The sequence below is a fragment of the Salminus brasiliensis genome, chromosome 4, assembly GCF_030463535.1.
Source record: "Salminus brasiliensis chromosome 4, fSalBra1.hap2, whole genome shotgun sequence".
Taxonomy (NCBI): domain Eukaryota; kingdom Metazoa; phylum Chordata; class Actinopteri; order Characiformes; family Bryconidae; genus Salminus; species Salminus brasiliensis.
This window is the reverse complement of record NC_132881.1, coordinates 48,734,788-48,761,409: the sequence shown is the minus strand read 5'-3', so window position 1 is coordinate 48,761,409 and position 26,622 is coordinate 48,734,788. Positions and strand designations below refer to the sequence as shown.

At 44.1% G+C, this 26,622-nt stretch overlaps 1 protein-coding gene and 1 long non-coding RNA gene across 6 annotated transcripts in view; both read left to right on the top strand.

Annotated features, from left to right (window-relative positions):
* Nucleotides 1–328: 328 nt before the first annotated feature.
* On the top strand, nt 329–6,036 carry LOC140554283 (uncharacterized). The gene is made up of 3 exons (XR_011979603.1): nt 329–847; nt 1,543–1,774; nt 4,789–6,036. It is a non-coding gene; the product is annotated as an uncharacterized lncRNA (long non-coding RNA).
* A 2,547-nt stretch (nt 6,037–8,583) lies between these two features.
* cntln (centlein, centrosomal protein) overlaps nt 8,584–26,622 on the top strand; it is a 134,993-nt gene continuing 116,954 nt past the window's right edge. For 4 of the 5 annotated variants that reach the window (XM_072678607.1, XM_072678605.1, XM_072678604.1 and 1 more), the window contains exons 1-5: nt 8,584–8,784; nt 10,136–10,223; nt 15,936–16,024; nt 21,589–21,673; nt 25,651–25,785. In XM_072678607.1, the coding sequence (XP_072534708.1) occupies nt 10,143–10,223; nt 15,936–16,024; nt 21,589–21,673; nt 25,651–25,785 (390 nt within the window). In that variant the 5' untranslated portion in view covers nt 8,584–8,784; nt 10,136–10,142. Of the gene's footprint in view, nt 8,785–9,323; nt 9,408–10,135; nt 10,224–15,935; nt 16,025–21,588; nt 21,674–25,650; nt 25,786–26,622 lie in introns of those variants that run through there. The other variant, XM_072678603.1, reaches the window with a different exon arrangement.

The following is a 26,622-nucleotide window of genomic DNA, read 5'->3' as shown; positions in this document are numbered from 1 at the left end:
CAGTATGAAGCTCTAATAACATGAATATCCAGTATGAAGCTCTAATAGCATTAATATCCAGTATGAAGCTCTAATAGCATTAATATTCAGTATGAAGCTCTAATAACATTAATATCCAGTATGAAGCTCTAATAGCATTAATATCCAGTATGAAGTTCTAATAACATTAATATCCAGCATGTACTTGTATTAACACTAAGACTCTGAGGTCTCTGTGGAAGCTGGGTGTTGGTTGCTTGTGGAGGGGTGGGGGTGCGTGACAGCAGGTTTGCTGATGATGAAGAGCAGGGAGTTAAGGGTCCGGGTTTACACCGGGGTCACAGGACAATATCAATGGCCCTCTGTCATTCAGTCCTATCAACCATCTACATATGCACGATGCTGTGTGAAGCGCTTTAGGCAAACCAGAGACTAAACTAGGGGTTAAGGACGGTCTTACAGAGAGGCGACTGTCACAGGTTTAGCAGGATAGTCACGGTCATGTGTTTAATCTGCCCGCTGTTTACATTACTGAGATCTGGGGCACGTCTGACACTTAGAGAGATACAGTACGATGCGTAAAGTATCAGTCCAGTGAAAAATATGGTAACACTGGAGAGCAGCTGATCACCTCCAGACTTTGCCAGCTATGGGAATAAGGCTTGCTCTGGAAACCAGGCCTCAAGACTACGGCCTTACCTGTGCCAGTGTCCACAGAAGGGGAGCTCAAATCCACACCCTCAGAAACAACCTGGACCACCACACCTGAACCAAAGTGGAGCTACACACACATCAGAAGGGAAAGACTGGCTTATTATCTTACCAGAAAGACTCATGCAAGCCGGAGGACAGCAGCATCAGGTATCCGGTAAGACAAAGCTATCCTATGCTACGCTATGCTATGCAATGCTATGTGATGCTACATGGCCCCTATAAACCTTAAGCTAAGAAATATCTTGCTTGAAATATCATAGCAATGGGAAGTGGTGTAAAGACATACCGTTGCATTAATGTGTGTGTCAAAGTCCATAGCGATAGCATGTCAACTCAGTATTGCTTCTGCAGCATTAGCCAGCCTCGCCAAGCATCGATACCATGGCGGTAATATCACAATCTCAGCATTAGCATCGCTACCAGCATCGCTAATGCAGTGCTGGTCACAAGCCATGTGGATGAGGTCCTGGGCCTTTCACATCTAAACACTAGAAAATATGAGGTCAACATCTTGAGGCTCTGAGGGCGAGGCTTGAGGCCTTTACCAGGCAGGGTCACAGGAAATGCTACAGCAAACTGGGAAACAGATATTTTGGTCTCAACCTCCCCATTGTTGAAATGCCATAGACAGTTCTGTTCAGCCAATGGCGGCAGCCAACCCTCCATATCAGGAAACTCAGGCGATTCTATTCTGAGATAAAATAACAGGGTGGTAAATAGGCTGTTAAACAACATCTGAGCATTTTTCATCTTTCATTTCCCAACATACTCCCATGCTTACTGCTCTGTGACATCTTTAACAAGCCTTGAGTGTTTCCTAGCTGGAGCAGCCTGTTGAATGTCTTGCAGTTGTCCCAGATTTGTGGCCTAATCTGCATAGCAATGATGTGATGATGCGTCCTGTGTGGATTCAGCGACGCTCGGTGCAGATTCCTGTCCCGCCTTCCCTGTGTCGCAGCTCAGCCCCCAATCATCAGCATGCAAATGCAGGGGCGCGACAGGCCCTCGGCGGCGCTGGGTAGGCAGAGCTCGGGAATGGCGCTCCGGTGAGGATCCAGGGAGTCTCCACCCGAACTCTCAGGTAGGAGGACCAGAGTGTGTCGCTTCACTCCACTGCTTTGATTCCTCTGACGGAGCTTTAGCGAGCCCTAACCAGGTACAAGCAGGCCGCTTTGAAGAACACCTGTCCTACAAGTGGCAGTGACAGCCAGGATCAGAGTAAAGCTCGGCTTTAAGCGACGCTGCTGAATGAGAATGAAGGCCCCGGAAGAGCAGCTCACACACCTACACACACACACACACACACACACACACACAAATCCACACACACACACACACACACACGATTACTGTGACTGCTCTGATAACTCTGTTCTTTCCCGAAAGCAGGTTATGGAGATGAACTGTAGCTAAACTGCTGTAGGCTGAATGGGAGGGGCTAAACTGCTGTAGGCTAATGGGTGGAGCTAAACTGCTGTAGGCTGAATGGATGGTGCTAAACTGCTGTAGGCTGAATGGGTGGGGCTAAACTGCTGTAGGGTGAATGGGTGGAGCTAAACTGCTGTAGGCTGAATGGGAGGGGCTAAACTGCTGTAGGCTGAATGGATGGGGCTAAACTGCTGTAGGCTAATGGGTGGAGCTAAACTGCTGTAGGCTGAATGGATGGTGCTAAACTGCTGTAGGCTGAATGGGTGGGGCTAAACTGCTGTAGGGTGAATGGGTGGTGCTAAACTGCTGTAGGCTGAACGGGTGGGGCTAAACTGCTGTAGGGTAAATGGGTGGGGCTAAACTGCTGTAGGGTAAATGGGTGGGGCTAAACTGCTGTAGACTAAATGGGTGGGGTTAAATTGCTGTAGGCTGAATAGCTGGGGCAAAACTGCTGTAGGCTGAATGGGTGGGGCTAAACTGCTGTAGACTGAATGGGTGGGGTTAAATTGCTGTAGGCTGAATAGCTGGGGCAAAACTGCTGTAGGCTAAATGGATGGGGCTAAACTGCTGTAGGCTAATGGGTGGAGCTAAACTGCTGTAGGCTAAATGGATGGTGCTAAACTGCTGTAGGCTGACTAGGTGGGGCTAAACTGCTGTAAATGGGTGGGGCTGTTATAAATGGATGGGGCTAAACTGCTGTAGGCTGAATGGGTGGGGCTAAACTGCTGTACCCTAAATGGGTCGGGCTAAAGTGCTATAGGCTGAATGAGTAGGGCTACTCTGCTTTAGACTAAATGGGTGGGGCTAAACTGCTGTAGGCTGGATAGGATGGGCTAAACTGCTGTAGGCTGGATGGGTGTGGCTAAACTGCTGTTGGGTGAAAAGGTGTGGCTAAACTGCTGTAGGGTGAAAAGGTGGGGCTAAACTGCTGTAGGCTAAATGGGTGGGGCTAAACTGCTGTAGGGTGAAAAGGTGGGGCTAAACTGCTATAGGCTAAATGGGTGGAGCTAAACTGCTGTATGCTGAATGGGTGGAGCTAAACTGCTGTAGGCTGAATGGGTGGAGCTAAATTGCTGTAGGCTAAATGGGTGGGGCTAAATTATATTATATATTAATATGTATTATCTATTCCAGAAAATGATTTCCAACAACCCTGTTCTATCTAGTTCTTCATTGTAACCCCCCACCCCCACTCCACCCCCCAGCTGTTAAAGTGAGCTCTCACTTAGAGTAGTCAGACCCCCATAATTCACACCCTGCTTTAGATGCCCTATTTGGAAGGAATATAAAGAAGAGATGGTGCTCTCTGGCCAGACCCCAGCTTCCCTAACTCGGGTTCTTAATCACACATCTCCAGTGTCACCTCAGCAGATCATACACACAAGCCTGAAGCGAAGCCCACCTGCTCTCCAGCTCCAACCTCAAACAAGATTAATACCAGCAGCCGTCTGAACGGCAGCAATGAAAGAATAGAATACAGTCAAAAGGCGCGAGTGCCAGGACGAAGTCGAGACTCGCACATGAATCTTCTAATGCAGGAAATGCATCAGTGGAGATTAAAGCAGACAGTAGGATGGAGTGATTTATGCTCTCACTGTCTGCTCTGATCTGATAGAACCCGTCATTAAAGCAGCAAACATGAAACACATGAAAAGAGCTTTAAAATCCTTACACATACACACACAGCGACCGTAGGTGATGATGTCATGAAATATTACATATAAACTATCATCATATCTGCTGTATCAGATCCACTCTGGCAGCAGCTTGGCTACATCCAGAGCTTGGAATCTGATTGGAGATTCCAAGACAGTGTTTGACGAGTTTAAAAAGTCATTATTATAAAATACCAGATGTTGTTATTTTAAATAAGTAATTATTATGATAAATAAGTCAAAATGTTGAGAAAATTAACCAAAATTTAAGACTCTAAGCTTCCCAGACAGAAACAAGTCACCTTTAAGGTCGTAGTAACTTCAAGCTCCTGCAGATGGCGCTGCACAAGGATGATGTGGCTGTAAATACCTGTGGGGTGTGTGACGGGATTGATAGATTAAGAAAAAGGGATGGATAAATGTGTGGGAAATGAGTCGCAAAGCAGAGTGACTGCATTACACTCTACAGTGTGAAGGATGGAGCTGAATCTGCAGGCGTATGGAAGCTTACGGTCATACAGGTCTACCAGCAGTGGCAAAAATCCCAGTCTGCGACTGTGCAAAAATGGCTGTAAATCTTAAGTAGTTTATTATACAGCACTGCAGTTAAACCCCATCAAGTCTTGATTACCTCGTTTCAGATCTATTAAGTGGGGTACCATAAGTGCTGCTGTCCGAATACTTATGGAACTGACTGCTTTGCTGTTTTTATACGTCTCGCTGTTAAAAACAGGGAAGAAGGAAGTCGTTTCTTTCCTCCGCCTGCAGGAAAACAGCCTCCACAGTCTTTTATCATCAGTGCGTTTTTAAAAACTAACATTCTGTTCAGAAAACATGAGCGATTAAGAGTGAGTCAAGGACCAATTAAAGTAATTAAACAGTGACTTCGGTTCCTGCTTCTCTGGAAAGTAATTTACGTGTTCCAAAGCAGAGAAGTCCTGTTTAAAACCTTCCGTTACAACAATGCTGCTTTTGTATTTGCATGTTAATCTCAGTGCTTTAATCTCAACAGCTGCGTTATTCATTAAAGTGGGACAGAGAGCAAACCTCCGAAACGCTGCTCCCACCGTCTACAGCCAACTCTTCTCCATCCACGCTTTACACCAGCAGCGGCGCAGGCCTCACCTCGCTTCAACTTTGAGGAGAACACACTGCTGACCGATTAACAATATTGCAGCAACTGCACGGTGCACACCACCCGGTACAGCAGCGAAGGGCATTTACACCATTTGGACAAAAGTATTGGGACACCTGCTCATTCACTGTTTCTTCTGAAATGCAAGGGTATTAAAGAGCTGATCCTGCTTCTGTTGGAGTAACTGTCTCTACTGTCCAGAGAAGAAGAGTTTCTACTAGATTTTAGAGGAGGAACATTGCTGTGAGGATTTGATTGCATTCAGTGCCAAGAGCCCAGGACATTGGATGATGATCACTCCACCACCTCATCATCCCAAACTCCCCAACTCATTCCAAAAGTACTGGATGGAGCTCCACCACCATTCATCATTCCAGAGAACACAGTTCTTCCACTGCTCCACAGCTTCTCAATGCTGGGGGGCTAGCCCACTTTATTCCTTGGAAAGTCTCATTTTGAGAAAATGTTCTGGAAAGTTTAGGGAAAATCTAAAACTCTGGGTCACCATCCGTGAAGATGCATCACAGCTACACAAGCCCTTCATGAGCACTGGCACACAGGACTGCGTAAACATTTACGAAGGCTTACTGTATTCTCATAAATGTTGCTGTTGTCAGCTTTGATGTCATTTCACTTCGGAAACTTGTTGGAATAAACCTTTCTAAATGTTTATATAGGTGCCATGTAGCTTTATGAATGATGCCCAACAGTAAAGTGTTACCAAATGTTTTATTCCCTTTGACCACTGTGACCACTGGCGAACTACAGACTCGACGGGGCATCAATTGCAGTTTCTCAACAATAAAGTGAATAAATAATCAAAGCTTCTTACTGATCAGAGAAATGTCACAGACTTTAACGATTAGCATATTTTGTTCTTGCATGTTCAAACACTTTAGACAAAGTCAAGTTGAGAAGATGAAAGAAAACAATTGAGCCATAACATTAAAACCACCTGTCAATTCATATCCCAAGCCAATGGCATTTTGCCATCAGCGGCCGGAGTCAGAGACAGCACAATTGGCTGTGCTCTCTCCGGGTGGGTGGAGTGATGTTGGTTGGTTGGATGATGCGGTGGAGCTGCAGACCTGGGGCTTAGGGTAATGCCACATTGGCAATAGTAGAGGTGGTGTCTGGAGCATTGCTAGTGCTAGAGGGAGCTACGAACATATGGGTTAATAAGTAGGTCACCTATGTGCCGCCAAAACAGGTAGGAGGTATGGACTCCACAAGACCTCTGAAGGCATCCTGTGGTATCTGAACACCTTCAGATGTTAGCAGCCCTGTAAGTTGTGAGATGGGACCTCCAGGAGCACCAGTGAGAGCCCATTGGGAGCCCATGACCCTTGGAGCACTTGGAGCACTTTTGGTAGGTACTGATCTCCGCATACCAGAACCACCCCACAAGACCTGCCTGATGTTCTGGAGATGTTCTGACCCAGTCATTGTCTAGAACATCACAGTCTGTCAAGAGGCTACGTTCACATCACAGGCCTCCATAATCAATCAGATTTGGCTATCTTGACCTCTTCAAAACATCAGGTAGGTCTTGTAAGGTGTTCCTGGTATGCAGTGGTCAGAACCTACAACACCCACCTTACAACTTACAAGACTTAAAGGATCTGCTGTGCAGACATGTCCTGTGATATCTGGAGACCTTTAGAGATCTTGTGGAGTCAATGCCTTGACAGGTCAGAGCTCTTCAGGCTGATATTAGGCAGGTAGTATTAATGTTATGGCAGGTTTGGGTGCGCTTGTTCCTTTCCCCTGCTTTATCACCTTCAGGAACTGACCGATCACCTGCTGCCTAACATATCCATCACTTGGCAGACAGATCATTATTCACTTCACCTGGTTTTAATGTTATGGCTGATCAGTGTAGTTCACAGTACAGTAACTGTCTAATTAGAATATTAATAATAGACCCTTACTTATATGATTATATGTACTAAATTTGGCCCTTGTTGCTCGCTGTACACCTCCACCGCTAACGTGTTGCTAGCGAATCAAAACAGCTGTAATTTAATTTATCGTTTTTCTTTCAGTAACAGAAACACGAGCACAGCTCCTTTAGATCAGACTAAACTTCACTCCCAGTTGTGACCGGTGGGATTAAAGGAGTTAACTCAGGGCTTTTGGAGGGGGTGGTGGGGTAATTAGCGGGGCACGGTGCAGTTGTAACATTTGGCCGGAGCATTTGGAGGAGGCCTTTGAAAGGAGGCCGATAGCAGGCCGAGCGAGCGCATGTAGAATCACATTCGGGACGGATGACTGGTGACCGGCGGCTGTAAACAAAGGGCTTTGTTGAGCGAGAGGGAAGAAAAAGCTGATTCATAACTGCCATGCGTCTGCACCGCTAACAGGGCAGATGTTGTGAATTAGCCGCCAGTCTGCTGCCTCTGAAATCACAGCTCAGATGAGCGCTGTAATGAGACGAGAGGCCTAATCTGGTCAGTTGAGCTGTTCAGAGACGGACAGGACCGAGCAGATGACCAGCGCCTGCTTTCGTCCAGACCTTTCTGTCTGTTCGGCTTGTTTTCGGGGGCCTCGAGCAGCCCTGTCCAGTGTGTAACCTTGTAAAATCAGCAGGGGAAGATGTTTATCTAATGACAGATATTGTTGTTGTTTTCTTTGTTGTTGTTGTTGTTGTTTACTTATGCTATGCTTAGTTTCTACTGGCTGTGAAAAAAAGAATCATGTGTGATGCAACCAAATAGATACATATTATTTTATTAGGATTTATTTTATTAGAATATTTATTACATTATTAGGAATTATCAGAGCCCAGTGATTCAAGGTGGACTCTGATTCCTGGCCGAAAAAGCAATGAAAATGGATGAATATAATAATAATAAATAAATAAATAAATATTTTTCTCTCTCTCTCTCTCTCTCTATATATATATATATATATATATATATATATATATATGTATATATGTTATATTTAAATTCGTATATATACCAAAATTGTAACTTGTTTAACATGTAAAATGTATAACAACAGTTTGCTTAAAATAATTTAGAGCATTTCTATTGGTCCAGTCATCCAGCTACTTGGTTCAAACCATGTAGAAAAATTAAAACGGACAAAAATGAAGATACATGGTTTTCATTGGACAGCAGCAATATATTCTTTATACTTAAATTATATACAGTTGTATATTTAAGTTTTATATATTTATATATAACTCAAAACTCAAAGTTACTCAGTTATATATTACTATAAAATGTAATTTATATATATAAAATAATATATACTATATATAAAATAAGCAACACAAGTTTAAAATGAGTAAAATAAAAATATTAAATACAACTATGTAAAATACTGAAACGAACTATAGTATAAAACAAGAGATAATAATAAAAGCCTAATTAAATTGAAGGGAAATTTGATATTGAGAAATGTAACAAAAAGGTTGTTGCAACTTGATAAAACAGTATGATTTCTTTACAAATACTCGGTAAATAACAAATAAATAGCAATAACCCAGTAAATAACACAGCAAATAACTCATGGTTGAATGGGATGTTTTAATTTTAGCGGTTGCGAACGTACAAATTCGTAAACATGGCGCATAAACTACATATCCCACAATCCCCGGAACGAACTGCCGCATTTCGGTGAGCCCTGCAGTGAAATGTCGCGCACTGGAGCGGCAGAGGCGGAAAACGGCGCGTCGGTTTGAAACGGACACAAACAAACAGAGACGAAGCAGAAAGAAAGAGGAGAAATCTCCTGAAAACAGGCTTATAAAGCTCAGAGAAGAGCCCCGGGTTTAATCCCAGTGTCGCACAGGCATGGCGGATACCTGCCTCCCTTAAGCCCGCCGCGCGGTTCTGTTATTCCTCTGTTTTCCTCCGTATCCAGGTGAGTGAGGCAGCTTAGCTCATCAGGCTAAAGCTCCTAATAATAATAATAATAATCACACAGCTGTGCTATTAACCTTCATTTGCATTAATAACATGTAAACAACAGCTGAAAGGTGTGAGGGAGGACAGTACAGAAACGTGTGTCCAAAAGTTTGTAGACACCTGCTCGCTCCTCCTGCAGAACACAGCTCCACAGCCCAGTGTTTGGAGTAGGGGCTAGATCTGAAGTCCCTAAAGCGCTTATTTAAAATTATTTAAAATGATTAATCAATAGACACAGCTTCTCATTCTGAAGAAAGAAAGTAGTGAGATCTTGTGGGTGAGCTAGTCTGAAGAACAGAGCTCGGTTCCTCCAGGGTTCTCCTGGACGCCCCCCAGTCCAGCCAGCACAGCGTGGAGGATGTGTTCAATCAACTCCATCATCATCATCATCATCATCTGCAGCAGCAGCTCACCTGATTTACCATCATTAAGCCCTGATTTACCACCAAACCAGGTGTTGATCTGAGGAGAACTCTAAATAATACTAGACTCCATGAGAGAGGAGAACTTTGGAGATGTTCTACTGATGAACACAGTGATGGAGAACCTCCTCCACGGTTTCCACCTAAAGGTAAAAAGGTAAAGGTGCACGTATTTGTCACAGCGAAATGTGTCCTCCACATTTAACCCATCTGTGGTAGTGAACACACTCACACACTAGTGAACTAGGGGCAGTGAGTACACACACACACCCAGAGCGGTGGGCAGCCAACTCCAGCGCCCGGGGAGCAGAGAGGGTAAAGGGCCTTGCTCAAGGGCCCAACAGTGGCAGCTTGCCGAGCCTGGGAATCAAACCCACAATCCTGTTATCGATAGCCCGGCGCTCTAACCGCTGAGCCACCAATGCCCCAACACCTCCAGTTTCACAGGTGCCTAAAGGTTTTATGCAGTGCTGCATGTATGTATGTATATATATATATATATATATATGTATGTATATGTGTGTATAGTTATATACACACGTCATAATACTGTTGCCAAAAATGTTAGGATACTTACATACTTTCGCCAGTTACATCAAAGGTGTCTCATATTTACAATATGGCTTAAACAAGCTGTGTGGGAACACCTGTGTCAGCAGTGAGTGCACCTCAAAGCACCTAAACTCATGTCTGTCTGGATACTTTTGGACAATTATTGTAATTGTTTTTGTAAATGTGATTTTTTACTTTTTAAAAATCTGATGTTTTAAATAATAATAATATATAAAATAAGATTAATATAAATAAGATTATATGAAGGTTAAAAAAAATAGCATGTAAACACTTTGAGTGAATTTCTGACTTTGACACTTTCCTCCTCCTTAGATAAGCCATGGAGTCTAAAGAGAGGGAGCGAGTTCTGCTACTTGAGGAAGAGGTTAAGAGCCTGTCTGAGGAACTCATCCAGTGCCAGGTAAACAAACAAACAAACAAAAACAAAATACAATGATCACACGCTTCATTTGTGTTTTCAGTTCACCTCACAGTGTTTATTTCCATCATCTGAAATTGTCAGTGCGGGGTTCAGCTGATGGCATTACTCTGAGATGGTCCACCACACCAACAGCTTAACAGTCACCTCATAAAATAGGAAAATCAGTCCAATCATTCAGTCATCTAATCCAACACCTTACAGAAGAGCTTCACTGTTTACTGAAGAAGAACCTCAGCTAGTTTAAATAGACTAAAATCCAGATCCTCTAATCTTAGACTCTACTAAACACAAGTCAATATACAGACCATAATACTCTACTCTTCACCCAAGTCCTCTCAGAAGAGGAGGGTCTTCAGTCTGGGTTTGAGGACAGTGAGTGTTGGACTCTGCTGTTCGGACACCCAGGGGAAGTTCGTTCCACCACTTCGGTGCAGGACAGTAAAAAGTCTGGACGCTCGTCTTCCGTGGATCTTAAAGGATGGTGGGTCGAGCTGAGCCGTACTTGAAGCTGGAAGGGCTCTTGGTGCAGATCGGCTTTTGACCATCGCCATCAAGTACGGAGGGGCTGGCTGGTCCAGTCTTGGCTTTGTAGGCCAGAGTCAGGGGTCTGAATCTGATGACCTGGGCAGCAGCTACAGGAAGCTACAGTGAAGAGAGAACGCAGCAGAGGAGGAGGAGCTGAACATGGCTGAAGTTAGGAACGTTGAAGACGACCCGACCCGTGCCGCTGTGTTCTGGTTGACTGCACTAATAGGCTTTATTACGTTGTCGTTTAGCAGATTCTCTAATAAAGCTCTCATAAAAGGAGCTTACTTCAGTATTTCCAGCGAGGTGGGAAAGCAGCAGGTATTTAGTTAGGTGGGGCTGTTGACTCTCCAGATCCATACTGGGTTATCTTAGCTCTTATTCAGGCTCCCTCCCCTTCCAGTAACTACATACCTGCCATCTGAGCACATCTACACTAATGTAGAGCTGGGCAATATGACGATATTTTATAAAATGTGATAAATGTTGTTATGGGAATAACAGTAAGCTTTTCTGATCAGCTGCAGGTTTCATTACTAACAGTGTGATTAGACTGGGTTCATTAGATGAAGAGCAGCAGATGTTGAGTAGAAATCACTGTGTTCCGTACAGGAGAGGATCTGAACAGTAGTTTATAATAAGAATCTGTCACTACTGATGTTTTTAGCCTGTGATGGTGACATACATCATGACAAACATCGTGTCTTTAAATATCATGATCTAGTATTTTTACCATATCGCCCAGCCCTATGCTAATGGTCTACACTTTTCTAAGGCTGTGGAGACGTGCTGGACCTTCTCTCTCACTTCTGACAGCAGACCCAGGTTACCCTGACTCACGTACTCCGGCAAGTGAGTGCAGCGCTGAAGACAGGACAGCTGTCTGTGAAACATGGTGGAAATCGGAAGCTGCACCATCATTTGAAGCATGGATCAGAGATTTTGCTGATGTGCTCTATCTGGAGCCGCTACGATACAGTCTTAACCGATAGACCTTTTAGACAGAGGCTTTTTCTAAAATATGGCAACCAATATTGGGCTGTGTAGAGGAAAGATAACTCCCCACCCAACGTGCAGCTTCTCTTTGTGTTTTGTGTAAATCTGAACAATGCAGTCTTTAAATTACTGCTATTGTCAGTTTTTGGGAGAAGTCTTTAACTATGTCCACATACATGTCTATTACATTATTTTCTAAATTAATGTATTTATTCTACATTAATAAATGTATTATTTACATTTACATAACATTTACGGAATTTAGCTGACTCTCTTATCCAGAGAGACTTACAAGGTTACTCGTATTACAGAGGAGGGCCAATGTAGTATTAGGAGTCTTACCCAAGGACTACTCTTATTGGTGTAGCGCAGCACAGTCACCCAGACTGGGAATCGTACCCCAGTCTCCCATGTGGTGTGGTAGCTCACTGGCAGGTGGAATTATTATTTTTTATTTATTTATGCTTAATTACAACATATACATAATATCTTTGGGTTGAATTTGAAAAACCAATTAAAAATACAAATTCTAAAATTAAATAAATAATCTGTGAAACATGGTGGTGGGGTGTCATGGCTTGGACATACGTGGCCACCCCCCACTAATATGTCATAATATACCCACCCAGGCCAGGATTAAATGTAAACTAGTGTCAATAGTCCTTTAATGTGATCAGAACCACACTCACACTACAGCACTAAACGCACTGCTGAATGTACTACTAATGATGGGGCATTTCTCACAGTGCTGCCTGGTAGTGAGCGGTTTGGGACATGGCTGTAGTCTCAGCATCAGACACTCTGCACACTCTGTGTCTATCTGATTTCTAAAGTGCTCCGACTGTCCTGGTTCAGACAGCGCCATTCTACCCTGATACACTTATTAAAGCAGCATTAGGCAAGTCTTTATATTATTTATTTTTATTTATATTTATTTATTTAACTCCTGGGCTCCCCCTGCAGTAGTGGAGTGTAATTTTAGTTTTACTCCACTGCGACGAGCTGAGAGCTGCAGAAGCTTGATCTGAAGGTGGAGCAGCATGTGGGCTGAGGTGGTAGAGTAACACTACAGGATTCTACACTAATATGACTCTATGGGTTCTGCAGCGTTACACAGCAGTTCTGGAGAGAGGTTCTCCTCCTGCAGCTCCACCACCAAACCTCCATAGTGCAGTAGCAGCAGCGCTCCAGCCCGGAGTGGGAATGACGAAGGAGACACCCTGCTAGTTCTCCCTGTTCCAGTCAGTGGAGCGTCAGCGTGGCTCTGAAGATACACTAGATGGACAAAAGTATTTGGGACACCTGAAATCAAGCGTATTAAAAAGAGTTTTTGTTGGAGTAACTGTCTCTACCGTCCAGAAAAGAAGGTTTTCTACTAGATTTTGGAGCAGCATTGCTGTGAGGATTTGATTGTATTCAGTGAGGTCAGAATGTTGGATGATGACAGATCACCTCCCCATCTCATTATCATCCCTAACTCCTCCCAAAAGTACTGGATGGAGCTCCTCCACCATCATTCCAGAGAACACAGTTCCTCCACTGCTCCACAGCTCCTCAATGCTGGGGGGGCTTTATAATACCCCTCTAGCCCACGCCTGGCATTATTACGAACTGGACAAGAGTGTGTGTGTGTGTGTGTGTGTGTGTGTGTGTGTGTGTGTGTGTGTGTGTGTGTGTGTGTGTGTGTGTGTCCACAAACATTTGGACATATTGTGCAGTGTTGTGTCATTACTTGTCGCCTCATGAAAAAAAACCCTGTGTCTTCAAGACTGCAGCTTTACAGGAGGAGGATAAAACCTTAACGTTCAATGGAGGGCAGGGCGTTCTGGAGCATTTCTATTGGTCCATTCATCATCATGCCAATCATGCCAGATTCCACTAATGTGGAGATGATGCACCAGACTCTCGCTTCTTTATTTTTCCTTCAAAGACTCACACTTTACTATTATTAATGCATAAAGCTCGCTACTCGTGTCCACTTGACTGCCATTAACGGCAAAATGGTAGAAGTGGACCAGTGATTTATCCGAGGTTTAGAGGATTACGTTATTAATATCTGGCTAAATACCAATACGCAGTGAGTGCACTCACCCCCGTCCTTTCTCTTTCATGCTCGGCCTTTTAAGATAAATAATTAATCGATAAGACCAACTTTCAGCGAGTCTTCAGACATCTGCGCTGTAAACCCCTGTGATGATGAGGCGTCCGAGCGGAGGACCTGATCTAATCGCCGCTCTTTTTTTTTTCCTCTGAGATGAAACGCCGGCCGAGCAGACCACCTATCTGAACTTTTTTTTTCTTCTCCTCTCTAAAATTGTCATTAAACTCGTGGAAGACCTCGGTTAGATCTCTATTTCCACACATATCCACGCACTCTCTACTTTGTATGTTCAGCTTATGGTCTACTACCAAGGTCTGCCTGCACCATTTATTAAATAATTGATTAGACAGTTTTGAATGGGGTTTAAAATTCATGCACTAATTGGAGACCAGCGGATTCCCGCGGGAGGCAGGACTTTTATCTTATGATGATGTGGACATAATTTAACAGAGAATTTTATTTTAAGTCGATTTGGTATAATTCTGTCTTTTTAATGTCAGAAAATGTACTTTTTAGATGTCTCTCATTAAATGTAATGTAGCTTCAAAATATTTGAGACTTTTTTTTTTTTTTGCTGGACAATTTGAATTGGAGATTTTTCAGCCATGCCTCTCATGACTGCCTCTGTCATCACTTTTCACTTTCTCTTCCCTGAAGTAGCCAGCGAGCTGAAGTGCCTCTCCGTTGCTCTCGTGGAGTTCATTACAGCTCAGTTAAGCGTCTCCTTCAGACGGCAGTACAGACATCTACACCTTTATCAATATCTGTAAAACAGCAGCAGAGCTTCGAACCCCGTCCTGTTGCTGCCCTCCAGTTAAGCTCATACCTGATAATGCTTTATTAACCCCAACTGAGAAATATAGGCGTTACACCAGCACACACACACACACACACACACACACACACACACACACACACACACACACACACACAGTATGCGTGCATGCATGTCAGATCATCTGTATTATTGATTATGTAAGGGTTAATAAGCTACATCTGCCTTTCTGTGAACGGAACCGGTCGACACCTACGACTCCACAAACATTAGACTGTAGTCCGTCAACCAAGATGTGTTTGGGGCTTCTTTAGTTTAGCACTGGAGATGTACTATATGGACAAAAGTATTGGGACACCTGCTCATTCACTGTTTCTTCTGAAATCAAGGCGATTAAAAGAGTAACTGTCTCTACTGTCCAGGTAAGAAGACTTTCTACTAGATTTGGAGGAGGAGCGGTTGGCACCATGCTAAGTGGTTGGCTTCCATCACTTGTTAGCTACATTAGCCTCGTACACTATAGTCCCAAATGTTTGTGGACACGTGTTCTAATAAATGCATTCAGCTACTTTAATTTGCACCCATTGCTGACACTGGTTTGCAAATGCACACACACACACACACACACACACACACACACACACACACACACACACGCACTCGCACAGCTTGTTTAGTCCCTGTAGAGAAAAAGTACTGCCAATAGAATAGGACTCTCTGGAGCAGATAAACTCTAATAATGCCAGGCGTGGGCTAGATGGGTGTAAAGCCCCCCAGCATTGAGCTGTGGAGCAGTGGAAGAACTGTGTTCTCTGAAATGATGATGGTGGTGGTGAAGCTCCATCCAGTACTTTTGGGATGAGTTGGGGTGGTGGTGGTGGTGATCTTCCCTGGACAGTAGAGACAGTTACTCCAGGATCAGCTCTTTTTAACACCCTTGATTTCAGAAGAAACAGTGAATGAGCAGGTGTCCCAATACTTTTGGCTATATAACGTAGTACTATATACTCTGTACTTTGTGTACTGTTGTATAATTTATACTACTAATCGTAATTATATTAATTTATGCTACTTGTAGGACTCTATACTCTATATTGCATATCATGCTACATCATATACTATTACACACTGCAGTGATTATAGTACTCTCTACTCTAAACTGCTGTATTCTTATACTACAGCAAAACACTCATCAGAATGCTCTTATTACTTTTAACAAATGAACATTAACAGTGTAAGACTATAAAGCGTTGTTATTATTTATTAAGCTTTATTTGTTTGTTTGTTTACACAGGCGGATAAAGAGTTTGTGTGGTCACTATGGAAGCGCCTTCAGGTTGCCAATCCGGATCTCACGCAGGCTGTGAGTTTAGTGGTGGAACGGTAAGTTACCTTCCCTTATACTGGTGCCGGGTGATTGATTGTGTACACCCAGACACGTATAAAGTACTAGAGACCCAGACTTGAGTAAAAGTACAAGTACTCCATCAAAAAAATGACTTGAGTAGAAGTGTTCTTTAAGCTCCATACTTAATATTTATACATAATATAAGTATTTAACATATTTTTGTACTTAAGCTGTACATTTTAGAATAAACTACTTGTAATACTGTAGTACTGAAAATAAAATTACTTGGTTAAAAAGTAAAAGTGGTTGGTCTGGTGCACCAGTTAAGATGACTACCGGCCAGTGAGCTCCCATAGCATTTGGGAGACCGGGGTTCGATTCCCGGTCTGGGTGCAGCGCTACACCAATCAGAGTCCTTGGGCAAGACTCCTAACACTACACTGGCCCGCCTCTGTAATACGAGTAACCTTGTAAGTCGCTCTGGATAAGAGCGTCAGACAAATGTCATAAATATAATATAATAAATACAAGTACAGTGTTCTGTAGTTCTTACAGAAAGCAGTCAAAAGTTTGGGTATGTTTATATTAGTTCAGATGCTCAGACTGAAGGACCATTTCAGTTCCTCTGGCTGTAGTAGAAGGACAGGACTGTAGAAGACAGAGGGGTAAGAGGAAGAACGGCAGCATGCCCGCTAACGGCTCGATCGTTTGTTCTTGCTTTATCGAATCCGGTGACAACGCCATCTAGCGCTCTGGAGGTGATAATGTGGGTTTGAAATGATTTGTACCGTTTTTGTAATTGTAACGAGTAACGATGCAGCTCATTAACAAAGGAGTGAAAGTATTAAACTCAAGTAGAAGTAGGAGGTAAAAGTAATACTCTTTTATTGGTGTAGCACCGCACAGTCACCCAGACTGGGTATCGAACCCCAGCCTCTCACACGGTGTAGTAGCTCATTGGCCGGTAGTGTTGTTATCTGTTACCATACTCCAGTAGATACAGAAACAGTATTTTAGTACTTAAGTACAGTAGTGGAGTAGCTCTACTTCCTTACTATACGTCTCTGTGTTTACCAGTACGACACTGCTGATTCCACTGGTTCTTACTGGTTCTTAAAAGATTTTGTATAGGCCCATCCAGTTAAAGGGGGGACAGGGTTAAAGAACCCCTAACCCCCTAACTGAGGACCCGCCTCTTTTGAGAGCATCTATTACAGCTTTTACTGTGTTTACACCACGTTTACTAGCTTGCAAAGTGTAGTAACTGTAGGAATTGTGTATTTGTGTAAATTGGTGCATTAGGGTTGTCGTGTGGCTCATTTCTGGCAGCATCAGAGCATATTCGAGTATATTCTGAATAAATGACCAAACACTGTTGTAAGTGGGTCTGGACAAGCGTGTCTGCTAAATGGCACACTTGTAAACCAGTTAGATTTAAGCCATTTAAGTTTTTATATAGAATCGTTGTCTTTACTAAAAGAACCCTTAAAGAAGCAGATATTGTAAGAGTCTACCTGTCCCTCTCTCTCAGACAGCATTCTCCAGCACAGCAACTGTTTTCCCTTGCAGGCAACAATTGAATCATTATGCTCAGAGTGTTAAGTCTCGGGCTTGAGAGCCGCGCCTCTGAAGAATTCTCAGGCCTACGGGTCTGAGGCCCGAAATCCCCAGCTTGCGCGGTGTGCGCTGCTCTGGTGGGCATGGGGGAGTTCCGCAGGGGTGTGTACGAGGTCCTGCACCGTTTCGGTGGGGTTATGAGGGAATGGAGAGCAGATGCCGCTCTAAGCCCTCTTATCCTTCGCAGATTTGCCCCAGCCACGGAAGCGCTCTAATGAAAACGCACCCGCTCTCTTCCCATCCTAAACTGCGTAAAAAGAGCTCTGCCGAGCGCCCTTCTTTACGGGATAAACAGTAGATTTAAGATGACTTAGATGACCCGCACAGGGGGTGAGGAGAGCCCCGGCGATGGCATGGGAACTTGTTTGGGGGCTAAGGAAGCGGCTTTCACAACACAGCCACAGTTTTTATGATTGCAGTGCACACAGCCTGACCCCGTATGTCCTTCAGAAGAGTCTGAAGTTGCATTGGAGAGACTTGTTGCCTGTAGAGAAGAGCATCCAGTCAGCCCAGTCATGTTCAGCTCCTCCTCCTCTGCTGCTGCGGTCTCTCTTCACTGTAGCTTCCTGTAGCTGCTGCCCAGGTCATCAGATTCAGACCCCTGACTCTGGTCTTCAAAGCCAAGACTGGACCAGCCAGCCCCTCCGTACGTGATGGCGATGGTCAAAAGCCGATCTGCACCAAGAGCCCTTCCAGCTTCAAGTACGACTCAGCTCGACCCACCATCCTTTAAGATCCACGGAAGACGAGCGTCCAGACTTTTTACTGTCCTGCACCGAAGTGGAGGAACGAGCTTCCCCTGGGTGTCCGAACAGCAGAGTCCAACGCTCGCTGTCCTCAAACCCAGACTGAAGACCCTCCTCTTCTGAGAGGACTTTGGTGAAGAGTAGAGTATTATGGTCTCCATATTGACTTGTGTTTAGTAGAGTCTAAGATTAGAGGATCTGAATTTTAGTCTATTTAAACTAGCTGAGGTTCTTCTTCAGTAAACAGTGAAGCTCTGGAGAAGAGCGTCTGCTAAATGCAGTAAATGTAAAAGAGACAAAAAGGGTGCAAACTTGGATGAAAAGAACACGCCTCCAACTGTTAAGCTCGAGGGTGCATCAGTCATGGGCTTGTGTTGCAGCCAGTGGTAGTGGGTAGCATCTCCAAGGTTCTAGGCAGTGGATTTAATTACAAATGAGCAAAAGTCAAAGTAGGTGTTAGAAAGTACTGACCATGCAGGGTGCCCAAACTTTTGCTTCAGAGCTTTTTAATGATTAGTTTTTCAGAAACGGAAATCAAAAATATGATCTTAATTAAAAATGTGAAAAGTTGCATCATTAACTTTAAGCTTTGGGAATCCGATCATCTTTTACTCTTTTACTCACTTTGCTGTTCACAGAAACACAGAAACACAATATTTTGACTGGGGTGCCCAAACTTTTGTATACCACTGTTAGGGCTGTGTGTCACGACACAGGGGTTATGATTCAATACGTTTAATAAATTAGTAAAATAGACTTTTGATTTTTTTTTTTTTTTATGCATTTAGAACAGAGTGCAACACTGCTACACTATGTGTCCAAATGTTTGTGGACACCCCTTCTAATGACTGCATTCAGCTACTTTTTGAACTTGCACCCATAGCTGACAGATGTGCAATTGCGCGCATGCACACACACAGCTTGTCTAGTCCCTGTAGAAATTTACTCCCAATAGAATAGGACTCTCTGGAGCAGATCAACATCATGACCGTACTGGCACCATGCTGCCTAATAATACCAGGCGTGGGCTAGTAGAGGGGTATGAAGCCCCCCAGCATTGAGAAGCTGTGGAGCAGTGGAAGAACTGTGTTCACTGGAATGATGATGGTGGTGGAGCTCCATCCAGGACTTTTGAGAGGAGTTGTGGAGTTGGGGATGATGAGGTGATCTTGTGGCTGAATGCAATCAAATCCTCACAGCAGTGCTCCATCCTCCAAAATCTAGTAGGAAGCCTTCTTCCCTGGACAGTAGAGTCCAGGATCAGCTTTTTTTTTTTATTCCCCTTGATTTCAGAAGAAACAATGAATGAATGAGCAGGTGTCCTGATACTTTTGTCCATGTAGTTTATCTAGCGGTCAGGGTTTAAGCACAACCAAAATGATTTATTTATTTATTTATTTATTTATTTATTTATTTATTTTTGGATAATTGATACTTTATTGCTGAAGATAATATTGCGATACTTTGATATATCAGTGTTTCCCTACAGTCTGATCCACTGTAGCATTCTTAGAAAAGCTTTCCGTGATCATGGCAGCGATAATATCGGCTCATTGCCCACCCGTAGCGTGAGAGGTGGACAGCAGAGAAGCGTGGCTCTCACTTTGGGACTGGTAGAAGAGAGGTGTAACCGGCTAAGCGAGCGCGGTGTGAAGACTCCCTCCATCGCCACAGCCAGCAAGGCGTGCTGGTCCGCGGGGACCCGGCAGAGTTGCGCGGGAGAGCGAGCCGCCTGCATCAGCATAGCTCCGCACGGGATATATTGACATGATAATTGCGTCGGCTCCAGTCAAGCGCTCGGCCTCGCGGGACTTTCCGGCCGGTCTTGTAGCAATTGGATGGTTGGCTTGGGACGCGGTTAACATCGCCAAGGCTACAAGGTAAAGCGCTGCACTCTCGTGTCTCTGGGCCTCAGGGAGAGCGAGGGGAGCGGAGAGGGAGGAGGAATGAAAGCCTGAGCCGCGGGGAAGGCCTCTCCCAGCTGACTGGCGGCTGCCGAAACAATCCGACCCCGCTTCTGCTTCTTTTGTCTTCTCCCTCTCCCTGAGCGCGCCGGGAAGAGGGCCCTGAATTCTCTGTGTTCGGATCCCGCCCGAGACCTGCTGTTTTTTTTGATGTCCGGGTAATTACTAATACCTGGAGAGGAGTGTTTCTACCTGTTCCCCCACCGATCCGCCTCGGCAGCAGCTCGGGGGACACGCCGCACGTTTGAAAGCCAACTTTGTGTGTTTCTTTCCTTCTTTTTTTTTTTTATTATTATTTTTTCCCGTGGTGCCGTATTCCCGCTGTAATGGGCAGCGTTTCATCTCTAAGCGCAGGAATCCCGTTGCATCATGCAGCACCAAGCACCTGAGTGGCCTAAGCTCCGCCGACTGGCCCGGTTGTTCGTGTTTACTTTAAAGTGTGTGTTTTTCAAAGTTACATAAACTTCTAACTGCTTGAGTGAATGGTGTCACAGCGGTCGTGATCAGGAGCTGGTGAGGCTGCTTGTGTTCGATGTACTTGAGCAGGAATGTCCAGCTCCAGCGTTCTTTTGTCCCCAATCGGATCCGCAAACGAAGAGCCGATGTTAGGATAACCACTCTTGATCAGTAAAAGCACTAACGGCGTTGGTCCACCCAGGCGGAACAGCCGGCTAGTGTTTAGTACTGGTCTGAAACTGGTCTGGAATTACCATGGTCAGCTATATCGTAAGTGGCAATTCTCGGGGTCCAAGCACTGCGTTCCATTTTGGAGGCAGTTGAGCACAAACGATGGAGAGCCACCTAATTTACATAAACACACTGTTTACAGATCACACTACACTGTTTATTAAATCATAAATGTAATCACACACATTATTATTAATATTATTGTTCCCAACTTATTGTTCTCTCTCTCTCTCTCTCTCTCTCTCTCTCTGTCTCTGTCTCTGTCTCTGTCTCTCTCTCTCTCTCTCTCTCTCTCTCTGTCTCACTCTCTCTGTCTGTCTCACTCACTCTCTCTGTCTGTCTCACTCTCTCTCTCTCTGTCTCTGTCTGTCTCTCTCTCTGTCTCACTCTCTCTGTCTCTCTCTTTCTCTGTCTCTGTCTGTCTCTCTCTCTATGTCTCTCTTTCTCTCTCTCTCGCTCTCTGTTATTCTCTCTCTGTCTCTCGCTCTCTCCCTGTCTCTCTTTCTTTCTTTCTTTCTTTCTCTCTCTCTTCTCTCTCTGTTATTCTCTCTCTCTCTCTTGCCCTCGCTTGTTTTCGTCCTGCAGAGAGAAGCAGAAAGCCGAGGCCAAGGACCGGAAAGTTCTGGAGATCCTTCAAGCAAAAGACTACAAGATTCAGGAGCTGGAGAAGGTATAGAATCGAGTGCTGTAGTGCACCCAAGGCTTACTAAAACTGGATTGCTCGGCTTAGTGTAGGTGTTTATAATGATGCGCTACTTGGACAAAAGTATTGGGACACCTGCTCATTCATGATTTCTTCTGAAATCAAGGAGATTGAAAAAAGTGTCTCCTGCTTTTTTTGGGGGTAACTGTAAACTCTACTGTCCAGAGAAGAAGACTTTCTACTAGATTCTGGTGCTGGAGCATTGCTGTGAGGATTTGATTGCATTCGGCAATCAAATCAAGACAAGAGCACCACCACACCTCACCCCCAACTCCCCAAAATCATCCCAAAAGTACTGGAGGGAGCACCACCATTCATCATTCCAGAGAACACAGTTCTTCCACTGCTCCACAGCTCAATGCTGGGGGGCTTTATACCCCTCTAGCCCACGCCTGGTGCTGTGGTCTAGCCCACAGCATGGTGCTGATAGGGTCATCTAGTTGATCTGAGCCTATTCTATCTGCAGTACAGGGACTAGACAAGCTGTGTGTGTGCATTTGCACATCTGTGTCAGCAGTAGTTGCAACTTAAAGTAGCAGAAGTCATTCATTAGAAGGGGTGTCCACAAATATTTGAATGTATGGTGTAGTTCTGCATTCAGATTTGTTACTTTGGCTGATTAATCAATGTATCAGTCATCCCCTTAGTGTGTGTGTGTGTATGCCGCACACTGTAGAGTAAAATATACTGTATTCCTCAGTGAATATATAATATTAAATCTGGTCTGTAGTAGAAGTACACACACAGAGTCCTGTCTGTAGATGCCAAAGCATAATTTCTGTCTTTTTAATAAGCATCGCTGACTGTTTGATAGATGAGCTGGTATGGCAGCTAATGATGAAACCGTGTTGTTAATTCACCTTTAATCATGGCCCTTGAATGAAGCATCTGTCAGCCTGCTTCATTATACACACACACTCCCTCCCCACACACAAACACACTCTCTCTTTCCCCCTCTCGCGCTCTCTCCCACTCTCTCCCCTGGGACCGGCTCTGATGCCATCAGGCTGTGTAATGCATTTTGTCCAGCTGTACTCATCTCTCATCTAAACACACGTTTAGCAGATCAGATTAGCCCAGGACCGACACACGCGCTGTCATAACTGTCGGCTCATGCACAGCCGGGCTGAGGCCTAAATGAGTGCAGGCTGGTGTCGTTTTCTGCCTCTCTACACATGTCTTTACAGCGCACTGGAAACTGAAGCCTAGTGACATCCTTTCAAATACGCTACAGATGCAGCTAATGATGATTTCTAATCAAATAATGTATTGACTGTTTCTTTAATTACTTAATCCTGTACTGAATTACAGTCTGACTCATGAGTCAGAGAGCGCCCCTTACATGTATTACAGTCTGTCAGAATGAGTGTGTGGATCATATGAACATTATAGAGCATTATAGAGCGCCCCCTACGCTTCCTGTAGTGTATTACAGTCTGTCAGAATGAGAGTGTGGATCATATGAACATTATAGAGCATTATAGAGTGCCCCCTATGCTTCCTGTAGTGTATTACAGTCTGTCAGAATGAGCGTGTGGATCATATGAACATTATAGAGCGCCCCCTACGTATCCTGTAGTGTATTACAGTCTGTCAGAATGAGCGAGTGGATCATATGAACATTATAGAGAGCCCCCTATGCTTCCTGTAGTGTATTACAGTCTGTCAGAATGAGTGTGTGGATCATATGAACATTATAGAGCATTATAGAGCGCCCCCTACGCTTCCTGTAGTGTATTACAGAGCGTTATAGAGCGCCCCCTACGCTTCCTGAGCGTGTGAGGCAAAGCTGATGTCATAAACAAAAATTTCCACTTGGTATATACATCATATTGAATATGCAAGTCTTAATTAGCTAGGGTTTCTTGTTCATTTAGCTTTATATAGGTTTTACAATAAAGCATGAATTAAATAGATTTTGAAATAGAAAATGATTATCAATTACCTATTTAACGTATTTCTTAAATAAGAATTCAGATGTAATTCAATTTAAATCAACATCAGAACATTAACTAGGCCTCAGTGAATGACCTCTTCAGCACTGTGGTGGTCAGTCTGATGAATGCAGCTCCAGTTTATTTATTTATTTATTCATAATATAATAAAATTTATTTTTATTTATTTATTTGAGACCATCGCAGCGTTTTTCCGCGTGGGCCTGTGCACCTTCTGTCCTCCGGAGCAGATCTAGCCGTTACAGTACACTGCGAACGGAACGCGGCCATTAAAAGTTGAGTGAGACTCATTAGCGCCGAGGATTGTGGGTACTGTCCTCCAGACCACTGGCATCTATCATCTCATCCAAAATTGGCGCCAAACGGACTCAAATGGTGATTAATTGCTTTTCCCCTTCCTTGGCCGCGTGATGGTCCGCTGAATCCTGCCTCTCCTCCGCCGTTGCCACAGTAACTTTGACAATCTCTCCTCCCTTACCCTCTTCCTACATTTTTGTAACATAATTAGCTTTCATTTTTGAACTGCACTGGGAATTTCTAATGCTAATCTTTCTGTCCTAGACCTCTTAACTTCTTTAAACCTTTTTTCCTACCAATTGAGCACTACTGGGGTTAAGACAGTGCTTGCCTACCTCATTATCAACGTTTTGAATTGAGTTCCACTTGCGGTATAAATCTCTATTAAAGCCGTTTTTGCATGGCGCGCAGGCCGAGGCGTAAATCCGCTATCTGGAAAGATTCAAGTGATTTCCCTCAACATGGCAATTAATTGCGTCCCAGAGCTCGGTGTTATTTTTGAAATATCCGCGGCCAGCGCTGGATTAGCCCGACACCGGAGCCAGCGCAGGCAGTGTGTGCTAAAAGGGCAGCAGCGTTCCAGCGGCTGTGCATATATATATATATATATATATATATATATATATATATATATATATATATATATATATGTGTGGTAGAGAGAGAGAGAGAGAGAGAGAGTGAGTGTATAATTGTGTAGCAATATCAACCTTTGCCAAGGCTGAATGATGGGGTGTGTGTTAGTGATTCATGCTAATATCAGAAGTTAATTTGCTAATGGTCTGATACTGGCTCTCATATTTCCTCAGAAAGCTGACTCGTCGTCTCTGACTGAATGAATGAATGTGCGCCGCCTCAAAGCTCACTGGTCTGATCCTCTGCTGGTGGGTTCGGGTGGGGAATGGTCACCTGATGAGCTTCGGGGGGGGGGGAAATTCTCACCTGTTGGCTTATAATTACTGGCTTATTAATGTTACTATTAACTCTAATAATATTATTATTACATTGTTGGCTGTCCACTCTCCAGCTGGCAATGTCGCAGCCAAACCCTGGATAGTGGACAGCCTTGTAACAATAATAATCTTATTAGAGTTAATGCTGATATTAATAATAATAGTAATAAAGTACTTTATATTACATAGTTCTCAAACTCTGACATTTCATACACCAAATTGACAAAAGTATTGGGACATCTTCTGAAATCAAGGGTATTAAAAAGAGTCGATCCTGCTTCTGTTGGAGTAACTGTCTCTACTGTCCAGAGAAGAAGACTTTCTACTAGATTCTGGAGGAGGAGCATTGCTAGACAAGAGTCTTAGTGAGGTCAGGAAGTTGAATGATCACTACCCTCAGTTCTGGAAGAAACAATAAACGAGCAGGCATCCCAATACTTTTGTCCATATAGTGTAGCGTATACCCATACCAAATATACAAGTATGTCATTTATAATTTCCACACCAGTCCCCTGCCTGTGGCCACTTAAAATCTTGCGTCGTTCCTGCTCGCTCGCATCCTTAAAACCTAGTGTCAGCCCAATCCACCGATCTCTGCGGAACCTCCCTAGAAATACATCCAGACCTGACGTGAACAGTCTGGTCCTGTCAGGTTCACACCAACATTTCTGTCTACATGTGAATGTTCCTCTTCTCTAACAGCCGTCTCCTCTTCTGCCGCATGTGGCTCTTCAAACAGGACGTGACAGCGCAGCGGCAGGAGCTGGGCAGCCTGGGCCAGCGGCAGCGCGAGGCCGAGGAACAGCGAGGCCTGATGAAGAAGGAGCTGGCAGGCCTGCGCCACAAACTGGCCAATAAGAGTCGACAGCTTCAGGTTCGGACAGATTTACACCCGCCACGTCTTTTTGAAGTGACACCAGCCAGAGAGCCCCCCGAGGCCATAGCCTGAGGCCTGGAATCACTTAGAGGGGAGGGGGGGAACACAGTTTTCCAGAGCTCAGGGCAAAGGCTGCTCGGAAAGAAACAAACTTCTGTGGATGAATAGTTAATGGCAGGCAGGGGATGGAGGATGTGGGTGTGTGTGAGTGTGTATGTGGCTTCTTCCTAATTGTGATGTGATGGGACTGGGATGATTAATTGATAAAGTGCAGGTCTGGGTTGTGTGTGTGTGTGTGTGTGTGTGTGTGTGTGTGTGTGTGTGTGTGTGTGTGTGTGTGTGTGTTTGGGGGGTGGGATGGAGCTGAACAGTGGTGACAGCATCAAAGGCAGCGTGGCTGGGCTAATGGCCTCAGAGTTCAGCGTCCTCGTTAGAGCCAAAGCTAACATCATTAAAGCTTAAACATTCCTGCACCTGCCTCAGATAGACGGGTGACCTTCACCAGCAGGAGCCGGACGGCTGTCCTGAGGAGACAGGGGTGGGCAATATGACGATTTTTCATTGCATTGTGATCAATTTGATCGTGATACATGGTGTACTGCTATACTGCTCTAAGCATACAGTGGATTTTTCCAGACCTAAAAGAAAAGAGTGTAATTAGTCCTGGTTAAGTAGATGGAGTGCATTACATTTTGGCTAAAGAAACACTGAATAGTATTTAAATAGCATTTTTACAAATATTTTTTTTAAATATCACGATGAATAATATATATATATATAAAAATCACAAAAATGTCTTTAAATATCCTAATATTACATTTTCACTATTTTGCC